The 22,504-nt window shown below is 29.3% G+C and overlaps 2 protein-coding genes across 11 annotated transcripts in view; both read left to right on the top strand.

Annotated features, from left to right (window-relative positions):
• LOC106686321 (kazal-type serine protease inhibitor domain-containing protein 1) overlaps positions 1 to 4,161 on the top strand; it is a 15,685-nt gene extending 11,524 nt beyond the window's left edge. The window contains exons 2-4 of the mRNA XM_014429540.3: positions 2,538 to 2,682; positions 2,859 to 3,002; positions 3,848 to 4,161. Of these exons, the coding sequence (XP_014285026.3) occupies positions 2,538 to 2,682; positions 2,859 to 3,002; positions 3,848 to 4,026 (468 nt within the window). The 3' untranslated portion in view covers positions 4,027 to 4,161. The remainder of the gene's footprint in view (positions 1 to 2,537; positions 2,683 to 2,858; positions 3,003 to 3,847) is intronic.
• A 4,582-nt stretch (positions 4,162 to 8,743) lies between these two features.
• On the top strand, positions 8,744 to 21,082 carry LOC106686326 (uncharacterized). Of its 10 annotated transcripts, none has more exons than XR_001344000.2 (11): positions 8,744 to 8,936; positions 9,530 to 9,757; positions 10,811 to 10,963; positions 11,045 to 11,148; positions 11,227 to 11,365; positions 13,149 to 13,402; positions 14,411 to 14,573; positions 15,142 to 15,252; positions 15,354 to 15,488; positions 19,196 to 19,245; positions 20,601 to 20,658. XR_001344000.2 is itself a non-coding variant. In XM_014429548.3 (10 exons), exons 1-10 carry the CDS (start codon positions 8,853 to 8,855, stop codon positions 20,715 to 20,717), a joined length of 1,326 nt encoding a protein of 441 aa, XP_014285034.1. In that variant the 5' UTR covers positions 8,744 to 8,852; the 3' UTR covers positions 20,718 to 21,082. The 10 variants fall into 10 exon arrangements, 7 of the variants coding, with proteins under 7 accessions (XP_014285034.1, XP_014285035.1, XP_014285030.1 ...); XR_010844007.1 differs by having other exon boundaries at positions 15,354 to 15,484; positions 20,601 to 20,617; XR_010844008.1 differs by having other exon boundaries at positions 8,745 to 8,936; positions 15,142 to 15,247.
• Positions 21,083 to 22,504: the final 1,422 nt, after the last annotated feature.

Below are 22,504 nucleotides of genomic sequence, written 5' to 3'. Positions count from 1 at the left end.
TATATATTATTAAATTTAAATTTAAATCTGTACTGCTACAACCCATAAGGGTCCAGTATTTTGTAAGAAAGTACTGTTACTAGATCAACGGTTATGCAAGGAAGTGATTTGGTCAGAAACACGCTCGACTGTCAAATCTTTACCCAATGAAGGGTACCCAATTTAAGAGGCTGGGTGGACCCATGGAGGGCTCCAGAACTCACGGCTATGTAATATAATGCTATATATAATATGTAATTGTATACTGTTTTAATATATTTATTTTATTTTTAAGTATTCAAAGCTTACGTACTTGAGAATTTTTTGGATTAAAAAGAATTAAAAAAATTCTTTTAATTCCCTGAATATTTTACTTTAATATCCTTATCTTTTTCGTATCTTGTTGTTTTCACCAAAAAAATGTTTGAAGATGATTATTACATTTTACATTCTATTTATTTTTTAAGGGGTGAAGATGATTATAAAAAAATGAATAATTTAAAATGAAAGTGGAATATATCACTAAAACAACTACCCATTTAGTAATCTCTATCTGATTTAAGTTGTTTAAAAACTATCATCATTTTTTTTGTTTAATTGATTTAAAAATTGTTACTATTTAAGTTAAAATATTTGGCTAAAGGATTTGGATATTGACTGTAATTACAAGCCTGCGCAAGATAGTGTAGGGATAAAATTAAACGAGATTACAAAATGGGCACATGATATAGTGTTTTATTCAGCTAATTTTTTTAAATACCGCAATGATTTGACCACCTAAGTACATCCCTGAAAACATATATATCTACATAGAGAGCTAGAGTAATTTTCTTTCAACCTTAAATCACCCGATTTGAAAGAGATATGGAATACAAATTTAAATCCTAGAAATAATACTGACAACAGAAGTTTGAAAAGGTTTTCCCGGCATAATTTCTTCAATTGCTATGAAGCAATCAAATTGGAAAATTAGAGATCCAAAGCAATAGACACACCAGAGACGATTATTATTTAATCAGCATCTGTTACGTTAAAAATTGTTGACAATGCATTGCTCAATCCAGGCTGTTATTATTGCGATGGATACAATGAATACCCCATTTGCCTAATTCTGACACTGCTGAACTATGCGTTATATTGCATGCACCTTTATCCCGTCTACAATAAAGCAGTGACTTTCTCTAAATCGAAAAAAAGCCAATAGGTGTAAAATTGAGAAGTTAATAAAATTCTATATAAAACTCGAAAATCTTGCAAAAATCGAGTTTATTGGTCAATTTATAATAATAATTCATATTAAGATTATGTAACGTTGTTTGAATCATAGTTAACTCGCTTAATACCCAATACTAAAAAGTAAGACTGAAAACTGAAATGAGACATTACCACTAACCTCTACAAAGTCAGATGGAATATTGAAAGTTTAGAAGCAGATTTGGAAGACAAATAAAAAACAGTAATACTAAACCATTTTTATGATTATACAGTTGTTTTCTTTTCTTTTTTTTTTTTTTTTTTTGTTAAATTTATTCATCGCTACTCAAGACCATTTCCTTGTTTTTTACGTTGAATTCTACTCTTCTCATGTAAACCGTGTTGTCTAACTTCATACTTTTCTCTTCTAAACTGTAAATTTAATAAGAAAAAAATTGGCATACATACCTAATATGTGTAAAATATTAGAAACTAATGTGGAAAATTTGGTTCAATGGTAAGATCTAAATAATCTAATTTAGGATAAACATTGTAAAATATAGAATATTATGTACAAAATAGGATAGATAATGGGTTCAACATATTTCTCAAAACAGAATAAAATGTGCAATAACATTAAAATGCAGTCTCTACTACTGATTTTTTGACTGGCCTTTTCCCTACGGAGAGATTAAGATTTGTCTTCCCCTCCGCAGCCAACAGTGATTCCCGGGAAGAAATAGAATTAGTTTCATGGATAGGAATAATTGAGCTCCTATCTGCATGGATCACTTTACTGAATATTGTTTGTTAGTTTTGAAACTTAATCTATTTGATTTTTTTTTTTCATGAATCGCAAATTTGTTGATGAAACTATGATTTCATCGTAAAAGCTCAAAAGATGCAAATTCTTTCAATATGAAATTAGTATCAATAGGAAGTCTGTTTTTGCTTCAAAATTGTTCTGAAGTTTGGTTTTATTTGAAGCTAGACAACAAAAGATACTATTGCACTTAAATCCGGCCTCTAATTATCACACACCCTCCTTATTGTTTAGCTTTGGCATTCAGTGGGAATATTCGGTCGTAAGGCAATTTATCTCCGACGAGGAGGGGGTAAATGAGTCTTTCTATCTTAAAGAATTGGTGAGGAGCCAGTATGACATGGGCATAAAAAAATCTCTCACTGAGTCTTCAAAAATACTTCGATCGAAATGGTGATTATTAAGAAATATAAACAAATATTCAAACTTTAAAATGACGTTAATATTCTAAAGGAAAAAATGGAACTGAACCAAAGGGACTTACCCTCTCAGTAATTAGTTTTAAGAATGCAAAAGTCTCATTATGTTTATTGTTTTGCAGACTGCAGGTGAAAAGTGCTTATGCCGCGTCGACAAGCGAATGGTATGCGGCAATAATAATTTCACTTACAATTCTCTTTGTCATATGAAAAACGAACAAACATCGCAAGAAGTGTCTTTTCAACACTGGGGACCATGCGAGTTCGGTAAGTTTAAAAGAAATATACCAGAGGTCATGTCGACCGAGCGTCTAGGTACAAAGGATCAGAACGCTCGGACAGAAAGGTGTGGGTTTGATCCTTACCTGTTTCTTCTTAGTTCATGTTTATAATTCCTTACAGATAATGTAATTAAATTATAACGATGAATATTAACTTTCCAGGACCTCTCATACAGTCTGGACCAATAGAGACTCGATCACAGTTGGGTATGCCAGTAGCTCTAGACTGCGAAGCCAAAGGGTCACCAGTGCCTTCTATATCATGGACCTTTACTGGAAAAAATGGTGTCACTAAAATACTTCCAGGTGAAAATTTTATCTTATGTTTTATACATAATTATTTTTCTATTATGTATATGATACGGTATATAACTGCATCTGTAAATAATCTGCATTATGTAAGATTGTTTTGCTTGTAATATGTGTCGTCCATATTCAGAAATTGTTATAATATATTACAACATTTTATAGAATATAACAGTTGTATTCATTGATGGCAAGTCTAATTTGTTTATAGTATAGAAGTGATATAGCATCAATTTTTCAAAGTCCATCTCCTACTTTTCCATGACACCCACATTTCGAAAATGGACCTTCCATTTTTTCTGAAGTTTAGAATTAGTGTAAAAAAGGGTTATTATAAATTTTGCTTTATTTCATACACTATTTTTGCCTAAGCAATCGCAAAGGTAGTTTCATCAGTACATCTATATCTCGAAAACTGCTGCTATAAATTGGCCTAAAGTTAGGGGAATGATGATATTCAGGGTAAGAAGGGTCTAATATCAATTTTATGAAATTCAATTCTCTACTCTTGCAAACGTATTTTCCTTAACACACTTATGTATACAAAATCGGCTCGTCCGGTAGATTTTATTCTCAAACGACAAATCATTAACCATGTATGTATAATTGTATAAGTAAATGTATAAGTATATGAATGTACAAAGATATACCTTAAGTATAATTACAAATTATGTTTATAATTATTCATGGAAGCCAAACGTATTAGAATTCTGTTAGATCGGACTATAAGTGGATTTTTACTGAGCTCTATTTTGTGTTGAAAGCATTGAACCTTTGGAGTTACCGACATTGAATCCCTGGTATCGCTACTCCTGTTTCTTACTTATTCATAGTCTTCGTTCCAGGTGACGACCAGCAAGTTGCGGTCCAAGTCCGCGGGGGCCCGGAACTGCTCATGGTTACATCCTGGCTGCAGATTGTGGAAGCGTTGCCCGAGAACGAAGGAGTTTACACCTGCGAAGCGAGCAGTTCAAGAGGTTCTGTCAAAGCCGAAGCAACCTTATTGGTCAGGCCTTTGGCATGAGGTAGCCAATAATGTTTTCAATAATAATAAAACCTCTACTTAAATTAATTTTAGCTACAGTATTAGATTTATTTGTATTAGCATATATATATTTTTAATTACAAATTGTGAATAGGCTGTTTCTTTCTGTATGATTATAAAAAATATATAACTTACGTAATTTCAAGGAATTATTTTCAAGTTCATGTCTGAATTTTTAACTGTTAAAATTTAATTTAATTAGCTAAAATTTATTTCATCACCAATTTGACGTTTTACTTCATTATGCAATGATTTATATTTTATTTAGTTGATACATTTTCGTTTGAACTACATGATAAAAAACTTTACTTTTTAATGTATAAATTATGTTATAAAATTTTACGTAATTACTTTATATTATAAACTGTTTTTATAATTATAATGTGTTATACCTGTAGTGTAGAAAAGATTGTACATATATAAAAATATTTGTATTTTAATCACATTTGATTTAATCTAATCTTAGATTGGATGTTGAACTAGTGGCTAATATATTACCTTTAGCTATATATTAACTTGTACCTGTTAGTCTAAATATATTTTCAGTTCAGGACTAATTTTAGTATCTGTTACATACCTGTGTCATATTCATTTCCTGTTCAGTCCGTAGATAATTAGTTTAAGCAAACCTATACCCGGTCAGACGTTACTGTGGCTTAATCTGATTAAACATAAAATAAATTAAAACAAAAGCACCTATTTCTATATGTTTAATTTCACATTGCTTTTGGATATACAATATTTTTGTATTTCAATTGCCTATCTATATATAGAGATTTACTGTATTGCTTGATATAGGCATTATTCTTTTTATAGTTTGCCATGCTCTTGGATATAAATATTCCAAAATAACAGACAAATAAATTATTTTCTGCTCAACATTTTCGTCATACATGAGCCTTTTATTTTTTAAATCTCAAAAGTTTCCAAGAACGCTAAAAACGAATCTTTTTTGCTTTTCCAAATAAAATATATGTTAGCCTACTTTACTGGAAGTATCTTTTGGCTTTTGTAATTTTTAATACATATAAACTTAATTAGTAATATTTTTCCTTACTATATAGAAAAAACACAAATCAATTCATTTCTAATAACCTTCAAACGGATTTATAACAATGTCAAGAAACAATAACATAATAGTGCTAGAATTGTATTGAATTATATAATATAAATATTATATAATATATCAATAAATAAAAAAAATTAATTATCCGGTGTTTTGTCAGTTTCCATCCAGTTTTTGTAAAAACGTAATATAAAAATTGTTGTTGCCTTACAGCTAATATTACTTCAATAAGGATCTATGTACCCATACAATTAAATATCTTTCCAATGAGCACCTAGTATGTCAAAGATGTATTGTCCTCAAGTTATAAAATAATGTAAACCAAATTCTGAAAGAACAAAACATTTTACAACAGAACTTTAATAAATGTGGGCGAATTTAAGATGCATCTTCCATATCTTAACAAACAGTAGTCAGTTTCAACGATTTTTTTTTTTTTTTGTAGGGGATTTAAACAAGGTTGAACTAACAGCTCCAATCAACCGATACTGTGTTTTTATACTTTTTTGTAAATATAAAATTATTTAATAGATTGAAATTGTTTTCAGAAATAAATAAATCGATTAGTATATTATAATACCTTTCAATAAAAAGTGTTTACTTTCTGGGTTATGCGGCCATAAAGTATAATTTCGTTCATAACATTTTTTTTATATTAGATAAATCCAAGATTTCAAAAGCTAAGAACCTTCCCAAAACAAAGCCGAACATTTAGAAAAAACAGTATATAAATCAGGAAAGAATCTGATAAGAGATAACTCACTAAAGTTTTATAAGTAATAAACAAACATTACATTCTTATGTGTATAGATAGAGACATAGAAAAAGATTCGGTCACTATTGTAGTGATCGAATCTGAGAATGCAGTACAAAAAAAAAAAAAAAAAGAACCGAAATTCGCTGTATCAACATTAATACTGGACCGATTTAGGTGTTCTGTTGTTCTTCTTTAAGATGATTTGATAAACTGTCAAATTGTCATTTATAATATACATATAATATGAATAGTTTTTATATACTAACCTCACTTCAATATTAGTACGATACTGAAATAATTCGGACCGACTGAGCTATTAAAGTGTGGTAAATTTTTGGAAGTGAAACAAAGTCGATACGTTCATAGTACTTCAAAATTCTCTTAATAGGATTTAAAAAAAAAAAATTGAGAAAAAAAAATGTTTACTACAAAATATTCGGCTATTTGATTTCTTTTGGAAAAGTCATATAATAATAACCATTTGAGTCGTGCTGAGGTTATTATTATATGACTTTTCCAAAAGAAATCAAATAGCCGAATATTTTGTAGAAAACATTTTTTTTTTCTCAATTTTTTTTTTTTAAATCTACACAAAACTTAGGAGTGGTTTTGTATAATGGCATAAAACGGACCTAAATTAGAACCAGAGATGTAAAATAAAACCTTAGAAATAATTTTCTTTGTTTGGAACAACTATTTCGTCCTTGTAAGGGTCTTGAGTGTAAATGGGGTTAATATGGGTTGAACGAGCAGACATGCAGCTTTCCAAAAAGATAGAGCAACATAGAATTTGGATAAAATGCAGAGGAGTTATGATAAATAAATCTTGTTCAAAATTTTTAAATTGTTTTATGAATGGTATTTAATGGATTCAGACGATGCTAAGAGCTAATATGATTTGCTTTTTTCCAAAAAAAATATTGTTGATCTACTTTAACGGAAGCCTCTTTAGGTTTTTATACTTTTTTGTGAATATAAAACCATTTAATGGATTTAGCAATATTTTTCAGAAAGAAACAAATCGATTGGTATATAATATCCTTGAATAAAAATTGTATGCTTTCAGAGTTATGAGGCAATAAAGTTTAATTTTTTTATTCTACTGGGTAGATCCAGGATTTCCATGTGGAGAACCTCTAAACCGAACATCTAAAAAAAAAAAAACTGTGTGTAAATCGGTCAAGAACTGTCGGTGTGTTTAGACAAGTAACCAACTAATATTACATTTCTACTTATATTAATAACACAGGTCTACAAAATGTAACTTTTTGAAATTTGATTCGACTGTTTATTTGGCCGCTCCATGATTTTTTATCTGCTGATCGAATGAATGAATCCCATTTTCTTCCAGCAGGTATAAATTTTTCACTGTCAGGATATGTAATACCAGTTTTGTGGCACAAAAATCAAGAAAATATTTCATTCTTTATCAACGGATCAATTTCGAATTGTTATAGTATCAAAAGGACTTTATATGTATATATCCTTCTAGATCAATTTGAATTCAGGATATATATTATAATGCATTTGTAATTAATTAAACAAGTGTTAGGTTACTTTTTTTACCGTCTTAAAATCGAACAAATCTATTTTTATCATCTAAAAGAGGGAAAACTCTTCTTTCCAAAAGTAACAAAATATTTCAATTTGGATGAATAATAAATGTTTCAAGTTAGGAAAATATCCAAACTCTTTCCAATAAGAGAGAAATAATTTAACTCTTTGCGTCAATTGAGAAATAATTTAATTCTTTATTTTTATTGGAGGTTACTATAAATGATTTTTTAGGAGTTACCAATCCGAATATGAAGCTAATTTTGTGTTTGCAATGTTTTTAACATACTTTATTAATTTTTATTTATCCGTTGGAAAGAGTTTGCTAAATTTCTTTACTTAAAGCATCTTTTACTCGTGTACACTTTGTTCAAATTCAAATTTTTTGGTACCTTTGGAATGATCTGTTTTTCCTTTTTTTAATAATAACAAAGTATACATTTGAAGCCAATAAAAAGTCACTTAACTCATATTTAAAGAATTAAAAATACAAGCACAAATTGTTTTTATTAACCAAAAATATTTTGCTAACTATGAGTAATCAACATTTAGTTACTTTATTCAGAAAATGTCTTGTAACTAACAACTCCTGCGAAGGAAGATAACCACTAACTAGCTTCAATTTAAGTACTAATTTGATTTGGGCGTGATATTTACCGAAATAAATATAAAAAATGATGACCTCATGTGAGACAAAAACGAAAAGGTATGAAATAACTCGAATTTCGAGTTTGAAACGTAGTATTTTATTTTGTGGTCAAAACTTCCGGCACATCACAAGCATGGATGGCCGAGTAAATAATGGATGAATAAAAAACGAAAAGGTATGTATTAAATCGAAAAATGAATATTTTTGTAACGTTTTGGAATTGCCACAATTTTGTATTCCCCACAAACATGGTTGGCAGATTCATCAGTTGGACCCTTGACTGTACATAGCTTTCATTAAAGTATTAAAGAATTGCGATGAAATAAATTATTTTTTTAATCTTGGGATCTCAGACAAATTGTAGTATTGAGATAAGAGGATTTGGTAATAAACTAGCAGATTTTTTCCTCCAAAAAATTAATAAGTCACAAAAAATGATACATCTCGAATATTACCTACATTGTTTTTAACATCGTATCAAGATGATTTTGATCGACGAGTAACCATCGTCTATATAGATTATTAAAATTTAAAAAATAAAATATAATAATTTTCTTTATTCCTCCGACGAAATGAAAGAGAAGCCCACGTATTTCCGCAAAACCCCTTCTTACACTCGAATCAAATTCCCGCCAGCTGTGGAAGGGTACATTTCGGATTTGAATGAGCTCTTTATCATTTATCCTGTCAGTGTTTGTCCAAGCCGGTGGGCCTAGTTGGTCCAATTTATTATATTGGTAACTTTAAGTTTATTTCATCTTAAATTTCCATGGTGCAAAATGGATACAAAGGCCGAAAGAAAAATAAACTACAGAGAATTACAAGCTATAGCAAAGAGAATGAGATTGCCAGGTAATTTGAAAGTAAGTTAAACCTTATTATTTATCAACAAATAATGATTACAAAAGCTCTCATTTGCTGTGAATGTGTAAATATGGGATTATATTTCATTTTGTATTTTGTTTATGTACATAATTCAGTTATATTGTAACTTTGGAACAGTGAAGAGTGATGTGTGACTTACCTCCTATACTTTATTGTTTTTCCTAAGACATGACCATTATATATTGCTAGCAACATTTTGTTTTAATTTAAAATTGTTTATTCTGTAGTACAGTTAGTGAATTATACCAATGATATAGGTTTACAATTTCTTATCTTAACTAAGGAGCTTGTCTGAGCTCTTCCATTTTTTCCTTTAGGAGAATTGGATCCATTACTATTTCTGCTTTGAATATTATTCCTCATTTAAGTAAAATTACCATAGTTTAATGACTCTTTGAATGGTTTTTCCCTTACAAAAAAACTCGATTTTTAAATAATAAATATATCTTACATAAATATTACAACTTTATTTGTTTAATGGAATATTTGTTGTTATACTTAATTTTAACTGTTTCTTTTTAATGATTTCTTTCATTGTCTCAATTAATCATAGGCTGACACTTTTTTTTAGTACCACTTATTGGTTGAGATAATTGAAGCAAGAAGGACAGGTAAAGAATACATTGTTGACAAAATACTTGCTGAGCAAAAAATGGAGCGTGTCCGGAGAAAAAATGAGAAAATGGAAGCTAGGGAAGCTGCATATCAACACTTGCGACTTACTCAGGATAGAAAGCCCATGGGAAAATCCAGGAAATCACTGATTCAAAACCCTCCTACATCAGGGGATAATTCATCTGTAGGTACCATAAACTTCAGTTTTTTTTTTTTTTGTTGGAATAAAAATTTACAATCATTTTTTTAAGTTTTGAAATCTTGAATATTATCATTTTCAGAACATTCCGTTGCATTTTGATACTTATTTTCTAGTTTAGTACTACTTCTCATGAATTTGGATCAAGTTTTAAAACTGTAAATTACTATTCTGAAAAAATCGATCTATTGGGTTTTTCAAAGACAATTTGAAAAAGCTGTTTGATAGGTATATCTTATTTTATCCCGTCCTACTGTAGATTTTGTTAAAATAATGAAATTCCATTATTCAGCTTTATTGAAGATATCTGTATACTTTTTAGGTTTTCACACAAATTGTTGATGAAAAATATTGATTAATTAGAATTCTAACATTATTTATTTAATATTTTTGCAGTGATTTTGATTCATTCCAATTATGTCTACTATTTTTTCTTAATAAAGGCTTATTCCTTTTGTAATATATTTGGTTATCTGTTGCGGCATTTAGCTGTCAATATGAAGTGGCTTTCACATCTCTTGGGGAGATAATTCACTTTTGGAGGTTGATGCAATTATGAGCTATTAACAGAATTTATTTTTATTTCTTTAGTTGTTTCTTTTCTCTTTTCTGGATGTTCCCCGGTTGCTTGTTAGGGCCAAATAATTTTTTTTTATTCTACCTCCATGTCTGTGGAACTTCAATTTTTGAATAGTAATCATAAGACTATGGAATTGCGACTGAATTTCGGAGCTGTCTCAGAAGTTTATATATTGTCAAAACATGATAAGGTAAAAATGATATATATAGTTTTCTTTCTTTTTTGGTTCTATTCAGTATGAGAACTTGACATTTTAAGGTATCAATTAAGAATTCATAATTCCTTTACTATTCTTGAACTAATACCTTATAGGTTTCTTTTTCGATTCTTGAAAATTTGACATATTGCCTATATATGCTTAATCAACCTATAGATTTCTTCTTCCATTCTTGAAAATTTCACATATCGCATACAACTTAATCAGGCTACTGTATTTGGCATGTTTTTCAATATTGCAGTGGCCAGCACCGAGTTCTCTTCAGAATACTAACATACGTTCATTGCTCTCAATGCCTGTTGAATCATTCCAGGAGCTGTTAAAGAAATCGAAGGAACAAGAAATGTTAAGAGCTCGGGAAGTGCGAGTTGAGAGGCCGTATTACTATAATCAAGTAACTATTTACCATTTGATATGCTCTACATTATATATTTTGGAGTGTAAAATAATTTGTTTCTGTTTTCTATTATTATAGCTCCCTGACAACAATATTCAGCAAAAATTCATTATTCCTGACCAGAATGTAAATTTTATTCAAGATACATTTCCGTCAATGAGGGATAACTGCACTGATTTCAGGTCTGTAATTTTTTAATCCTAGTTGACCTAAAAAATACAAAAAAAAAATGTTCTTTTTAACAATTTGTTATTTTACAGAAATGGCACACATAGTGGTTCACAGTGCCAGTATACAAATAAAAACTTTTTCTCACCTTATTCGAATAGCGACTTTTTGGATGGGTCAATCACATCTTTAGACCAAATTAATCAGGAAGGAAAGAAAAATTCTTTTCAGGTTAGATTTTTTTCTTAGATATATTATGCATCATTATTTTAATTTATATAAAGTATAACTTAAGTGGGTGTTTTTTATTTTCATTAGCATGTATTGCAGAATTCACAACAGCTATTGAATCATAACTAACTATAATCAAGTTATAACATAAAAAATCAACAAAAGCTTTTATTATAAGAAACTTTTTAATTAAAGTTTCTTAATTTGTATTGAAAATAATTTTTGATAACAGTTCTGTTTATATAAATTCTCACCAAAACTGCTATATAAAAGTTCTAATAGAATATATTAAATGTAAGTTTTCACATACTTGTGCGTTAGAGCTTGAAAGGGCTCTTCAGAGGCTCTAGGAAAGATAATTATAAATCTTTTAACTTGTATGAATTCAGTTAGGCTTGCGGAAATACAAATAAACATAAAACACAAGTTTAATTAAAAGTTCTTGATTAGACTGTTTAAACAAAGGAGCATTGATTCATTAAGGAACGACTGATTTGTATTTTTTGGTGGATCTGTATGACGAATTTCCAACTTCTCACTCCGTTGGTCTCTACTTAGAAAAGGTTGGTGACCTGTAAACTAAACTGTCCATAAGCCCTTACTCCAGTGCATAAGATTGTCTAATTCATATAAACAAACAAACTCTATCTTCTCAACTAAAATTATATCAAAATCTTCACTAAAGCCCATTTCTACTCATGTTTTCAACTACCATAAGAAATGTAACTGACTCAAATCTCTTGATTATTTTTCATTTTACTCATAAGCACTTTTTTTGTGTGAGGTGTCCTTTTGCACTATTGGACCAATATGTTAGTTTAAAAGTCAATTGCTTCAATATTGTTTAATTTTAATTATAATATAATAATGCAATTTTCTGTAATGTGGATACATATCAAACTCTATATTTCATTACTATTAATTTTATTTTTTTCACCTTCTGACCTTCACTATTTTATAGTTTTTTATTTCTTTATTTTTAAGTGGGATGTTTCGGGGCTACTGCCCCCCCACCCTTTAGGCTCTATAATTAAACAATATTTTCTTAAATAAGCTAAAATTATATGTAATCAATTAATTACATTTATATTTTTTTAATAGAAAAAAGCCAAATGGAAAAGTAAGTTCCTGAACCTTAAATCTTTTTACTTACCTTGTCTGCCGCAGTATTAGTAATTAAGTCACAAATTTTAAACTTATAACAAGTTTTAAAATTATAAAACTATTTCAAGTATGTATTAGTTTTATAATTTTATAACCATTTATGAAAATAGAGGAAAAATATAAATATAAACCTCAAAATTTGAGAGAGATTTTACTTATGTTTCAAGATAAGTAGACTCCGAAAAATTTTTTTTTTTTAAATAATTATTATTTAAAAAGTAATAATGTATCTCTACAAAAAAAAAAAAAAATCGAAAATGGCATGTGGAAAATTGAAATTTTAAAAGCTTAAACATGTTTTTTTAATTTATTTACGAAGGTTATGGAAACCTGTTCTCTTTTTTGTCAGTTTTTGGGATAACTCAAAATATATATATCTTTCAGAACATTTGAATTAGTACCGAATTTTAGATAATTGAATTAATGAAAAAAAAATCTTATCAGGACTGATATTAGAAAAGATGCAGACAATTTTTGGACTTTGAACCCAAAGTGGTCTGAGTCATGAAACACCAGATATTTTATTATTTGTAATTTAGTCATGTAATAAAACAAATAATAAACCATTTTGTAATAACTTGCTGTTTTTAATGTTGCTGAAATGAATTTAATTTTTTAGATGAAAGATATATTGGCACAAAATGATCTAAATTGGTCTCTAAACTACAATCAAGGATACTGCAATAATTCCCTTGATTTGAGTCAGCCTCCATCTGATCTCACTAATATTACTTCGTTTCAACAAGAACCTTTTCTACCTCACTATTCACAATATTTAAATAGTAATGATTACTGGAAAAATATGTATGAAATCAATCACGACAACTACCGGCGACGTTTTGTTGATTACTCTAATTTTCATGGAAATCCGAGGTAATGTAATTTTTGTAATGATTTTTTTCCTACTTTATTTAGTTTTAGCAATTTTTACTATTCATTCTTTAATAATATATCAGACATCAGGAGGCTTGTTTTTTATTCCAATAACAGGTAAGGTTTTTATTTTATTATGGTCATTTGGATGCTTCAGATTCTCAGTCCTGGCACGTAGAAGGTATAGATAAATAGTTGGTCACTGATTCTCTGACCCCATGGCTCTGTTTAGTTGAGCATTATTACCATTGAATATCATACCAAAATTCAGATTAATATGTTAATGTATTCTACAAATATATTAAATGTTGTAAAGATGAACAAAGTCGAGAAAAAATGTTTATGTATTCTGCAAATGTATCAAGTGGTGTAAAGATGAACAAAGTCAAGAAAAAATTGAGAGAAAGAATATTAATTAAATTAATTTGAATTTTCGTCCATAGCGTATATAAATCTGGTGCATGCATGACAGGTGAAATTATTCCTTGTACATTTCAAATCAGTAATTTCTTTATTATGCAGAATGATCATACTTCCTCTTATTCTATTTTTCATTTATTGGTAAGTGAATATAAAATCTGACGTGTCATAACATCCATGGAAACATGAAAACATTTACAATTTTAACATTAACATTAATATTTTCTTTTTTAATTATGAAAATCTTTTATGTTTTATATTTATCAATTGTTTATTACTGTTAAAATGAGAAATGGTTAGTTATATAAAAAAAAAAATGCACTTCCAGTAAGCCGATTCATTATTAGTCGTGATGAAGGCCGACATTTTAGCACGAAACTTTCCCATTACTATAAGTTGTTTGTTTACTAAACCCCCTTTCCCCAAACTTCTCTTTTTATCTTGTTGCTATTAAATGTTTTGTTTTTTCATTTAATACTTGTAGATTTGACTACAATAAAAGTAACTTGAAACTTCATTATGTCTGTTACTCAAAATTTTTTGAGTTTTTCTTTTAAATTTCAATTATATTTTAGTTCTATTTTTTAGCTCATTTCCAGAGCCTGTTGTAAGTCCAAACTCGGATACTGTAAGTGCTATTGATGAGGATTTGACAGCGTCTGATCAGCAGGAAAATATGATTCAGGACTTGCGGAACAATAATCATTCTTTTGCATTACCACAACATTACTTTAGCAGCACAGAAAATCAGGTAATTATAAAATTAATGTTATCTTATTAAAAATCATAAATTTCAGATTGTAAAATAAATATTTTCCATTGTACAATGCAGTAAACATTCCCTTATCTGGTCTCACTTGAAAATCAATATGATGTGTGATAATGCTATCAGGTTATAATAATAAAGATTTGAAAGAAGAGCTCTGAGAGGTTGTAGCCTACACGTCTGGAAGCAATAACTTTTGCAGTACACCCACACTCTCACTCTCACCTTTCCAGGCTTTATGATGCCCCAGTGTTAGTGAGCCCTGTAGCTGCATCTGCAGAAAGCTGTAGCAGCATCTGGGAACATGCTAGTATAGAGAAAACGATTATATTGAAAAATAGTATGTTTCAGCTTTGAAATGACATTTCATTTTGAAAATAAACTTTGTTATTTTTTAAGAAATGTGAAAATATTTCATTATCAATGCTCATGTTTTCATTAGTAACATGTAAGGGTTTAGTACTTAACCTTATACATTTTTTTAACCTTATTTATTTTTATTTTCCTGTTCTTTTATTCTATACAACTTTTTAATTTAAAAACTGTGTTTTAGCAAAATCAAGAGTGCCAAGATCTGATAATCCCAGAAGTAATTGACTGTCAGCCCATTGTCAATGAAAATCAAGTCCAAGACAGTCTTACGCCTATGGACAGGGCATGTATAGTAAACTGCAATAATATATTAATTATTATACTATTATTTACTTGGTTAATAATGATTATAGTAATTATTTTTGTTTTGTTTCATAATTTTGAACCACAAAGACTGATTAAATATAAACCAATAGTTTTGGATGACAGGAATGAGTGAGGTCCTGATTGGTTTTTGTTTTTCTTTGTTTGTGTATCATCTAATGGGACTTTATCACCATTTACTGTGCAAAGGATTTATATTTGTATGTATGTGTTGTTTTTTTTTTTTGTGTGTATATATGTTTATATGTATATGTGGGACCCTCACTATAAGGCAGAGGAGAATGAAACCATGCACATTATAGCATGAGAAATAAGATATGAATCATTGGAAGGACATTACTCTCATATGTATTATAAAAGATGCTATATTACGAAAAAAAAAAAAAATAGTGTTATTTTGCTAAATTGTGTTATTGTTTCTCCAAAGTTTCAGTTATTTTAAGTTTCTTTAAGCCCTCTGGTTTCACCTTCATAGTTGTTGGTTTCATGGGAGTTATTTGTTAGTAGGTAACTTGAATAAAACCACCCTAAGTGAGAGAATTAGCATCAATTTTCAAAACATTCTTATTACAATGAATATCAACCATCCCTTTGCTTTCATGCTCTTCTCCTGAGGTAGAATTTATTATACGTATTTATTAGAAATTGTGGCACTTCATGTATCAATGCGTGGTAAATGAGAAAATCAATATTGGGCGAACATAACCTTACAAATATGTATATATAGTTGACCGTAAAAATTTAAATATAAGAAGATGTTCAGGGTTGCGGTCAAAAAAAAGAACAAATGGTTTATAACTATTTTAATGTCCGACGTTTTGCCCCACTTTGCAGGGCTTCATCAGGGCTAAAAAGATACAAAAAAAAACAAAAAACAGAGTATTACAACAATAAGATACAATAAGGTAATTTAAGCTAGGATAAATATTATGTAAAAATAAAGTGATAAGAAATTACATATAAATAAAAGGAAGGAAGACATAAAATAGTATCAATATAAAATAAACTTGAATAAACAATGATAAGAATAAAAAATAAGTAACAATGGCAAGATTGAAAATTTTTAAAAAATACGTAAAATATAAGGTTAAAAAAAGTACAGGAGACATACATAAAAAAAAACAATACGGGGGGAAAAAAAAAAAGAAAGTAGAGACTAAATAAATGTCTTGAAAGAATAAATATAAATAAAAATAATAATAATCATATTAAATGATAATAAATGAGCAAAGAACAAATCAGGACCACCTACCTGTTCAAAGCGAAAGGTTGAGCAGAAGGCGACAATAAAGCGGAAGTGGGAGGAGGTGGCCAGCATTTAACGGTTAATTGCAAATATTCTTCAGCAGTGATTCTGATCTACTTAAGCTTCTTTTTCTCCAATTTTGTGCATAACAAATTGTTGCTACCAAAATGTATAAAAAAAATTTAGTTACCTAGTTCTAGGCAGCTGAAATATCACAACTCCAGGAGCTGGAACAATTACAGTATAAACTGGTATTGTGACATAAAAACTATTATTGATATTTTATATTATTAGAATATTCAAAAACAAAGTCTTGAGTATCCCAAATAGAAAAAAAAATGAAAAACGAACCTTCTGATAAGCTTTGATGAACTCATTAATAAATAATGGGTTCTTAAATTTTCTACTATATCCATATACAATACAAAATAAAATAAGATTATAAAAATTTCCATAGTTTCTTTTGCAAAAACAATATTCAACTTAAAGGTTTTGGTTGGATTTTTGACAAGCAGGATGTATCTTAATTAAAGTTATAATATTGAATATTGATGGTATACAGTAATAGCGCTCAAAGTGTATTTATTTGTTTCAATTTGTCTGAATTTAACTTACAAATTTGACCATCATTCTGTGTTAACGACTGGATGTTTTCTTGTTATGTTTTTATTGTTGTCAGTTTAAAGAAACTAATTAATATTTTCACTTGTTATTTCTCAATTAAAGACTTTAGAGCCTCTACAATTGCTGTTTTGGTTTGTCACTATTATGGATTAAGGGAGGGAGAGACAAAAGAAAGGAAGACAAAAATAAATATTTTCTTATTCTGACTTGTGGAAGAAAAAGAAATAATAAAACAAAAATGAAAAGAGAGAACTTACTTATCATCAAGTCGACATTAGTTTTGTTGTGGATTATAACCTATCATATATAGGATCATGGCCGTGTTCCACCATGCCAAGCATAAAAATCTGCATGAAAAATATTCATAAACAACAAACACTCTGACTATAGTTTTACGACGTAACAAGTACCAGTTTTCAGGTATTTGGATATCCGGAAATATAAGGTCTTAGAACTTGAAATTGTCCTCAGATATGCTCTAATACGATAACAGAAAGTCTACATCTGTATCATAATCAGGTTTAACAAGCCTGTCTAAGAATAAGTCAGATTCTTATCGTTGTTGATGGTGCTACAACTTAAATAGCTGAACAAAAAAATCTGAAAATCCGTATTATTTTAGTGACTTTTGTGTCTAGATTATTAGAAATCTAGAAAAAGTATTTTAGAAATTAAAATACTGTATCTTGAATTTTGATCTTTTAAATTTACATTGGTATTGGTATTTGGTGGGTGGAACAAGTCCGGCTAGTGGTTCTTGTTGCCATTCTTGTTCCTGGTCTTTTTTCCCAACCCCTAGCGGCTATGTCAGTCGCCGCCCCTTGCTAACCAGGGTGGGAGTATCAAGATTTTTGGGACTGCCGAAATATAAATATTAACTCTCCAGGTGGGATTTGAACACACAGCGTTCTGAACCGAGCGCACTGGGACCTATACCTCAACCCGCACAGCCGTCACGTCCCCACTTAACTTAGATACATATGTAATATAAAATAAGGGGAAGTATTGCGGCCCTGAAAAACTTCTTATCTGAGTTTTTACAGGAACGAGTGTTTTAAGGTCACCTGAGCTGAACAGCCTAGTTCAGAAACAAAATGTTTTACTAAATTGAAATTATATATTTAAGGTGGTTGTATGTCTAGGATATTACAGAATCTTTTTGGATAAAATTTACTGTTTGGAAGTACCCTTTTTAGAATCTTTTTTTTTTTTTAACTTTTCTCAAAAACACCTCTAAAGATTTTGATTTAACTCTGTATATAAATGTAAAATCAAGTGAACTTTAATATAAACTAGGTCTTATCCTCATTAAAATAGTTTGACAAGACTTAAATGAAGAATTTTCAAAAAATCATCCTCTAAGGTACCTTTAATTTTGTTTATTTGAAATGATTAACAATTCTGCGTTGTTAATGAAATAAGAAATAGAGAAAGGAATTTAGAGACAAGAAAATAAAAGATAGCTGAGCGTACCCAATCAGATGTACACGGATTCATTATGCTTTATCAAGTAGTTGTATTCTTGGCAGGAACACAGTTGATATTCATTATCCATTCCTTGAGAAATGCTAAAATACAAATTTTTATACCAACAGAAAAATAATAATTCACTATTTAAAATTTCGGCCTTCCAGGATGGTAAGTGTAAGCACTACACTAGATTTGTTGGTATCCATTGATAAAAAATTCTAACTTATCCAATGCTGTCAGTTGTTATTTTCTCCTCTGGTACTTTTATAGTCTCTTACTCTATAAGACATTGAAAAAAATCTTATCATAATTGTTATAACAGCATACCCTCCTGGAAAAGAATCACAATACTGTTACATGGTATTTATTTTGGTTAATGGTGGCCTAGCCTATCTTTTTGACTTACATAAATCCTAAGTGATGTTCCTTCTGATGGAAGTGTAGGCCACTAAACAGTTGGTATACCACTTCTCTCAGTTTTGATCTTTTATTTATTTTTTTGTGACTAAGTTTGTTACTCCTGTATTTTATATTTACTAAATATTTGTTAATTTTATTCAAATTATTTTAGATATTGATCAGGAGTGGTATTGGGAAAATAGAAAAACACATGAACGGCAGGTGAATAGTATTGATTTTATAAAATTAATTTCACTTTATTACATTGAAAAATGTTGTGTTTTGATATAAAATTCACATTTTTGCTTTATACTAAAGCTAAATGTTTCACACACATTTTCTTATTTAATCTAAGTAAGTTTTTTTGTAAAATTAGATTTGTTTGTATTTATTTGTTTTTATATGTTGTTTGTTTTATGTCTTAGTAATATGTTTTAATTTACCAAATCATGTTCATGAACCATACATCCTTTTATTTAATCATAGTATATGTTACATACTATAATATTGTATCAATCAGCTAGTACTTTAGTCAAGTAATTATTATTTTAGGAAGGAACAAAGGTTGATTTATGGTAGAACTACTAGCTATAAAAATATCTCTAAAGATTATTATATCTTTCATGAAATGTCATGCTGCATGAGAATATTCATGTGATGTTATAATTAGGTTACCCTGAGAATAATACATTTTCGAACAATTTGGCCTTATCATCAACCAAATACCACAGGTCTCTAGTATGGCATCAAATTTCATTGAGAAACATTTAATTAGAATGCCAAGGCCATCTGCAATTCTTTCAATTTTCCTGCAGTTCAATTTCTGGTGTTTAACTGGTAAATCATTTCATGAAAGATTTTGTATGTTGGAAGTGGTGGATAAAATAAGCCACAAAAAATAAACAGAATGTAATCTTATTAATTGAAACCTCTATTTCACTGTATTTGTTTTTCCCCAACTATAAAGTACTATGTTTAATCTCATTTGTAGTTCTATTAAAATTTTTTAAGCTAACGAGTCTACCGATTTTCAAGTTTGACACCTCAATTCATTCAGTCGGATGGTATGAAGTTTTCAAATAATTTGAGCTCAAAATTCTAAAAAAATATAATAAAAGTGAAGGGCACTGATCACTACACCAGGTTTCAATATTCTTAGGTGTCAAGCCACCAATGTCTTTAAGTAAATACGCAGGTATATTCTCTTCCTTAGGACAATAGACAACAATTATTTTGGTAGTCTGTTTATTTTAGTTGAATTATTTTTTATTGGATAGAGTTCTTGCTCTAAATTTTGAGGTAGTGTGCTACATTTAATCAGAATTATATATAAAGAGTATGTTAATTTCTAATGGCGAAATGTTAACATTTCGTTCCTAGTTCAAGTCCTTTTTAAGTTGAGGTGTCCAGAGGTTTGGATAAATTTTCCAACCTCTCCTTGATTATATACACAGCCACCAATATTGCCTTAATTTTTCAATTGATTTATATCTCCTTTTATTTTTAAAATTAATATTTTCTTGAATATTATTGAAATATATCTCATGTCATGTGTAATTTGAAAATTCTTGTTGTAGGACGTTTGCTACTTGAGTGTTATTGACCACCAAGAATGGACCTGTGAATTCACGACTGCCACGCAATCTAATTATATTCACAGTGTTTCTTCTCATTCCTATGTACAGCTGAATTAGACAAATTCTGCAGTAGGAGAAAAGAAATGATTATTTCACTTAAATAAAATGTTTTATCGAATTAAAGGGGGATACATTCACCTACTTTATTAGAAAAGAATGTCATAACAATATTATTTTTGTTTCACATTTTAAAAAGTTTATTTTATTTTTTTATTTATGTATATTTTTTTCTTTGTTTTGAAAAGAATTCAAAATAAATTTATTTTTGATAAATTTTATTTAAAACTTTCATTTTTTATATCTTACAATTGATAATTGTATTTATATAATAATATTATATAATTGTATTTATATAATTATGTCAAAATGTTCATTAGCTGATGTTTAATAAATGTTTAATCAGTTGAGGTTTTGTTTAAATTATTTTATATGTGCAATACAGTATTGATTTATTTTAGTGAATTAAGAATACTAGTTTCATACAAATAAATGTATCAACATTAAAATTGTATTTTCTTTTTGACATTTTTTTTTCCATTAAAACGTTTAGTGGTGTTTTATGTTCTATAGCTATTAAAATTAATGAAAGAGTAATATTTTTGTTTTTTAAACTGTTTATTTAATCTTACTCTATTTATTTTTATATTGTATTTTATTTACGTTTTATGTAAAACATACATAATATTTAAAGATAAAGATATTGTTTTCCTAAATTTCATTTTTTATAAGATTTGTTGTTCAAGAAATTGATAGAAACAGGAGAAAATTAATTTAATTTCAGTTATCCTCCAAAGAAAGAAGCTCAACTGCAGTAACAGCAGTAAAAAGTGTGTGAAAATATGATGATGCCCAGTAATCAAAGCTCAAGGGATTGATTTCAGTTCATTGATATTGTACATACTTCAAATTCTCTTTTAGGATTATCAATTAACTTCCAGGTCCAATGCATTATATATGAAGCAATGTTGCAATGAAAACTAACTTGTATAAATTGGGTAGTTCATGCCCAGGAGATTATAATAATCCTATCCTTTATTAAAACAAATAAACCTTCATTAAATTTTTGATTATTAGTAGTTGTTGAGATCAGAGAGGAGGCATACCAACTCTCCTAGATAAGGACCCTGGAAGCCCAGATTTACTCTGAGGCCAATAGGAATATCCACCATTATAATCTAAACTGAAACAGGCAGTAGGTAATTGGCTCCTACTCCTACCATGCCCCCTGAGTTCATCATAAGGCCTACTTATCTTGGCAACCCTCTCCATTATACTCCTTCCTCCAAGGATAAGAACTACATTTTTCAGAGCCACTAGTTATACAAATATGATAATGCATTTATCACCCACACTGAAATGAGGGTCAAGTACCCAACTTAAAGAGGATGGTTGGGTGATAGAAGGGTCAAAGTAATCCCTGGTTGGTATAAAAGAAAAAGTTTCTGCCACAACCAGACTCATTCCTACACCTAGGAGTTAGGTGTCAAGTGCTGGACAATTGGGTCCAGCAGTTCCTTTAAGGGTATGTGGGTTTTTGTGCTAAACTACATAGGCTTAGAAAAAACATAGACCTCTATGCCATGTATACCAAACAACACTATGGTTCTGAGCTCCACTGCTTTTGATTCATCCTGAGACACTGGACTAAGTGAAGGTATAACGTTCGTACGAAATTCCAGTTTTCGATGGAAATACAAGTTTGAGGCCACCGGAGTACAAAATAAACACGTTTCGCATAATGACCTGTGTCTCTGTGAGAAGAGCTTTACTCAAGAAAGAAAAGTCGTTGGAAACTGAAATTAAATATGTAAGGTAGGTATATGCCCGTTAAAATGCCTCTTTAT

The sequence above is a fragment of the Halyomorpha halys genome, unplaced genomic scaffold (genome assembly GCF_000696795.3).
Source record: "Halyomorpha halys isolate HHAL.00 unplaced genomic scaffold, Hhal_1.1 Scaffold808.1, whole genome shotgun sequence".
Taxonomy (NCBI): Eukaryota; Metazoa; Arthropoda; class Insecta; order Hemiptera; family Pentatomidae; genus Halyomorpha; species Halyomorpha halys.
Note: the sequence above shows the minus strand (reverse complement) of the source record. Positions and strands in the feature narration are given on the sequence as shown.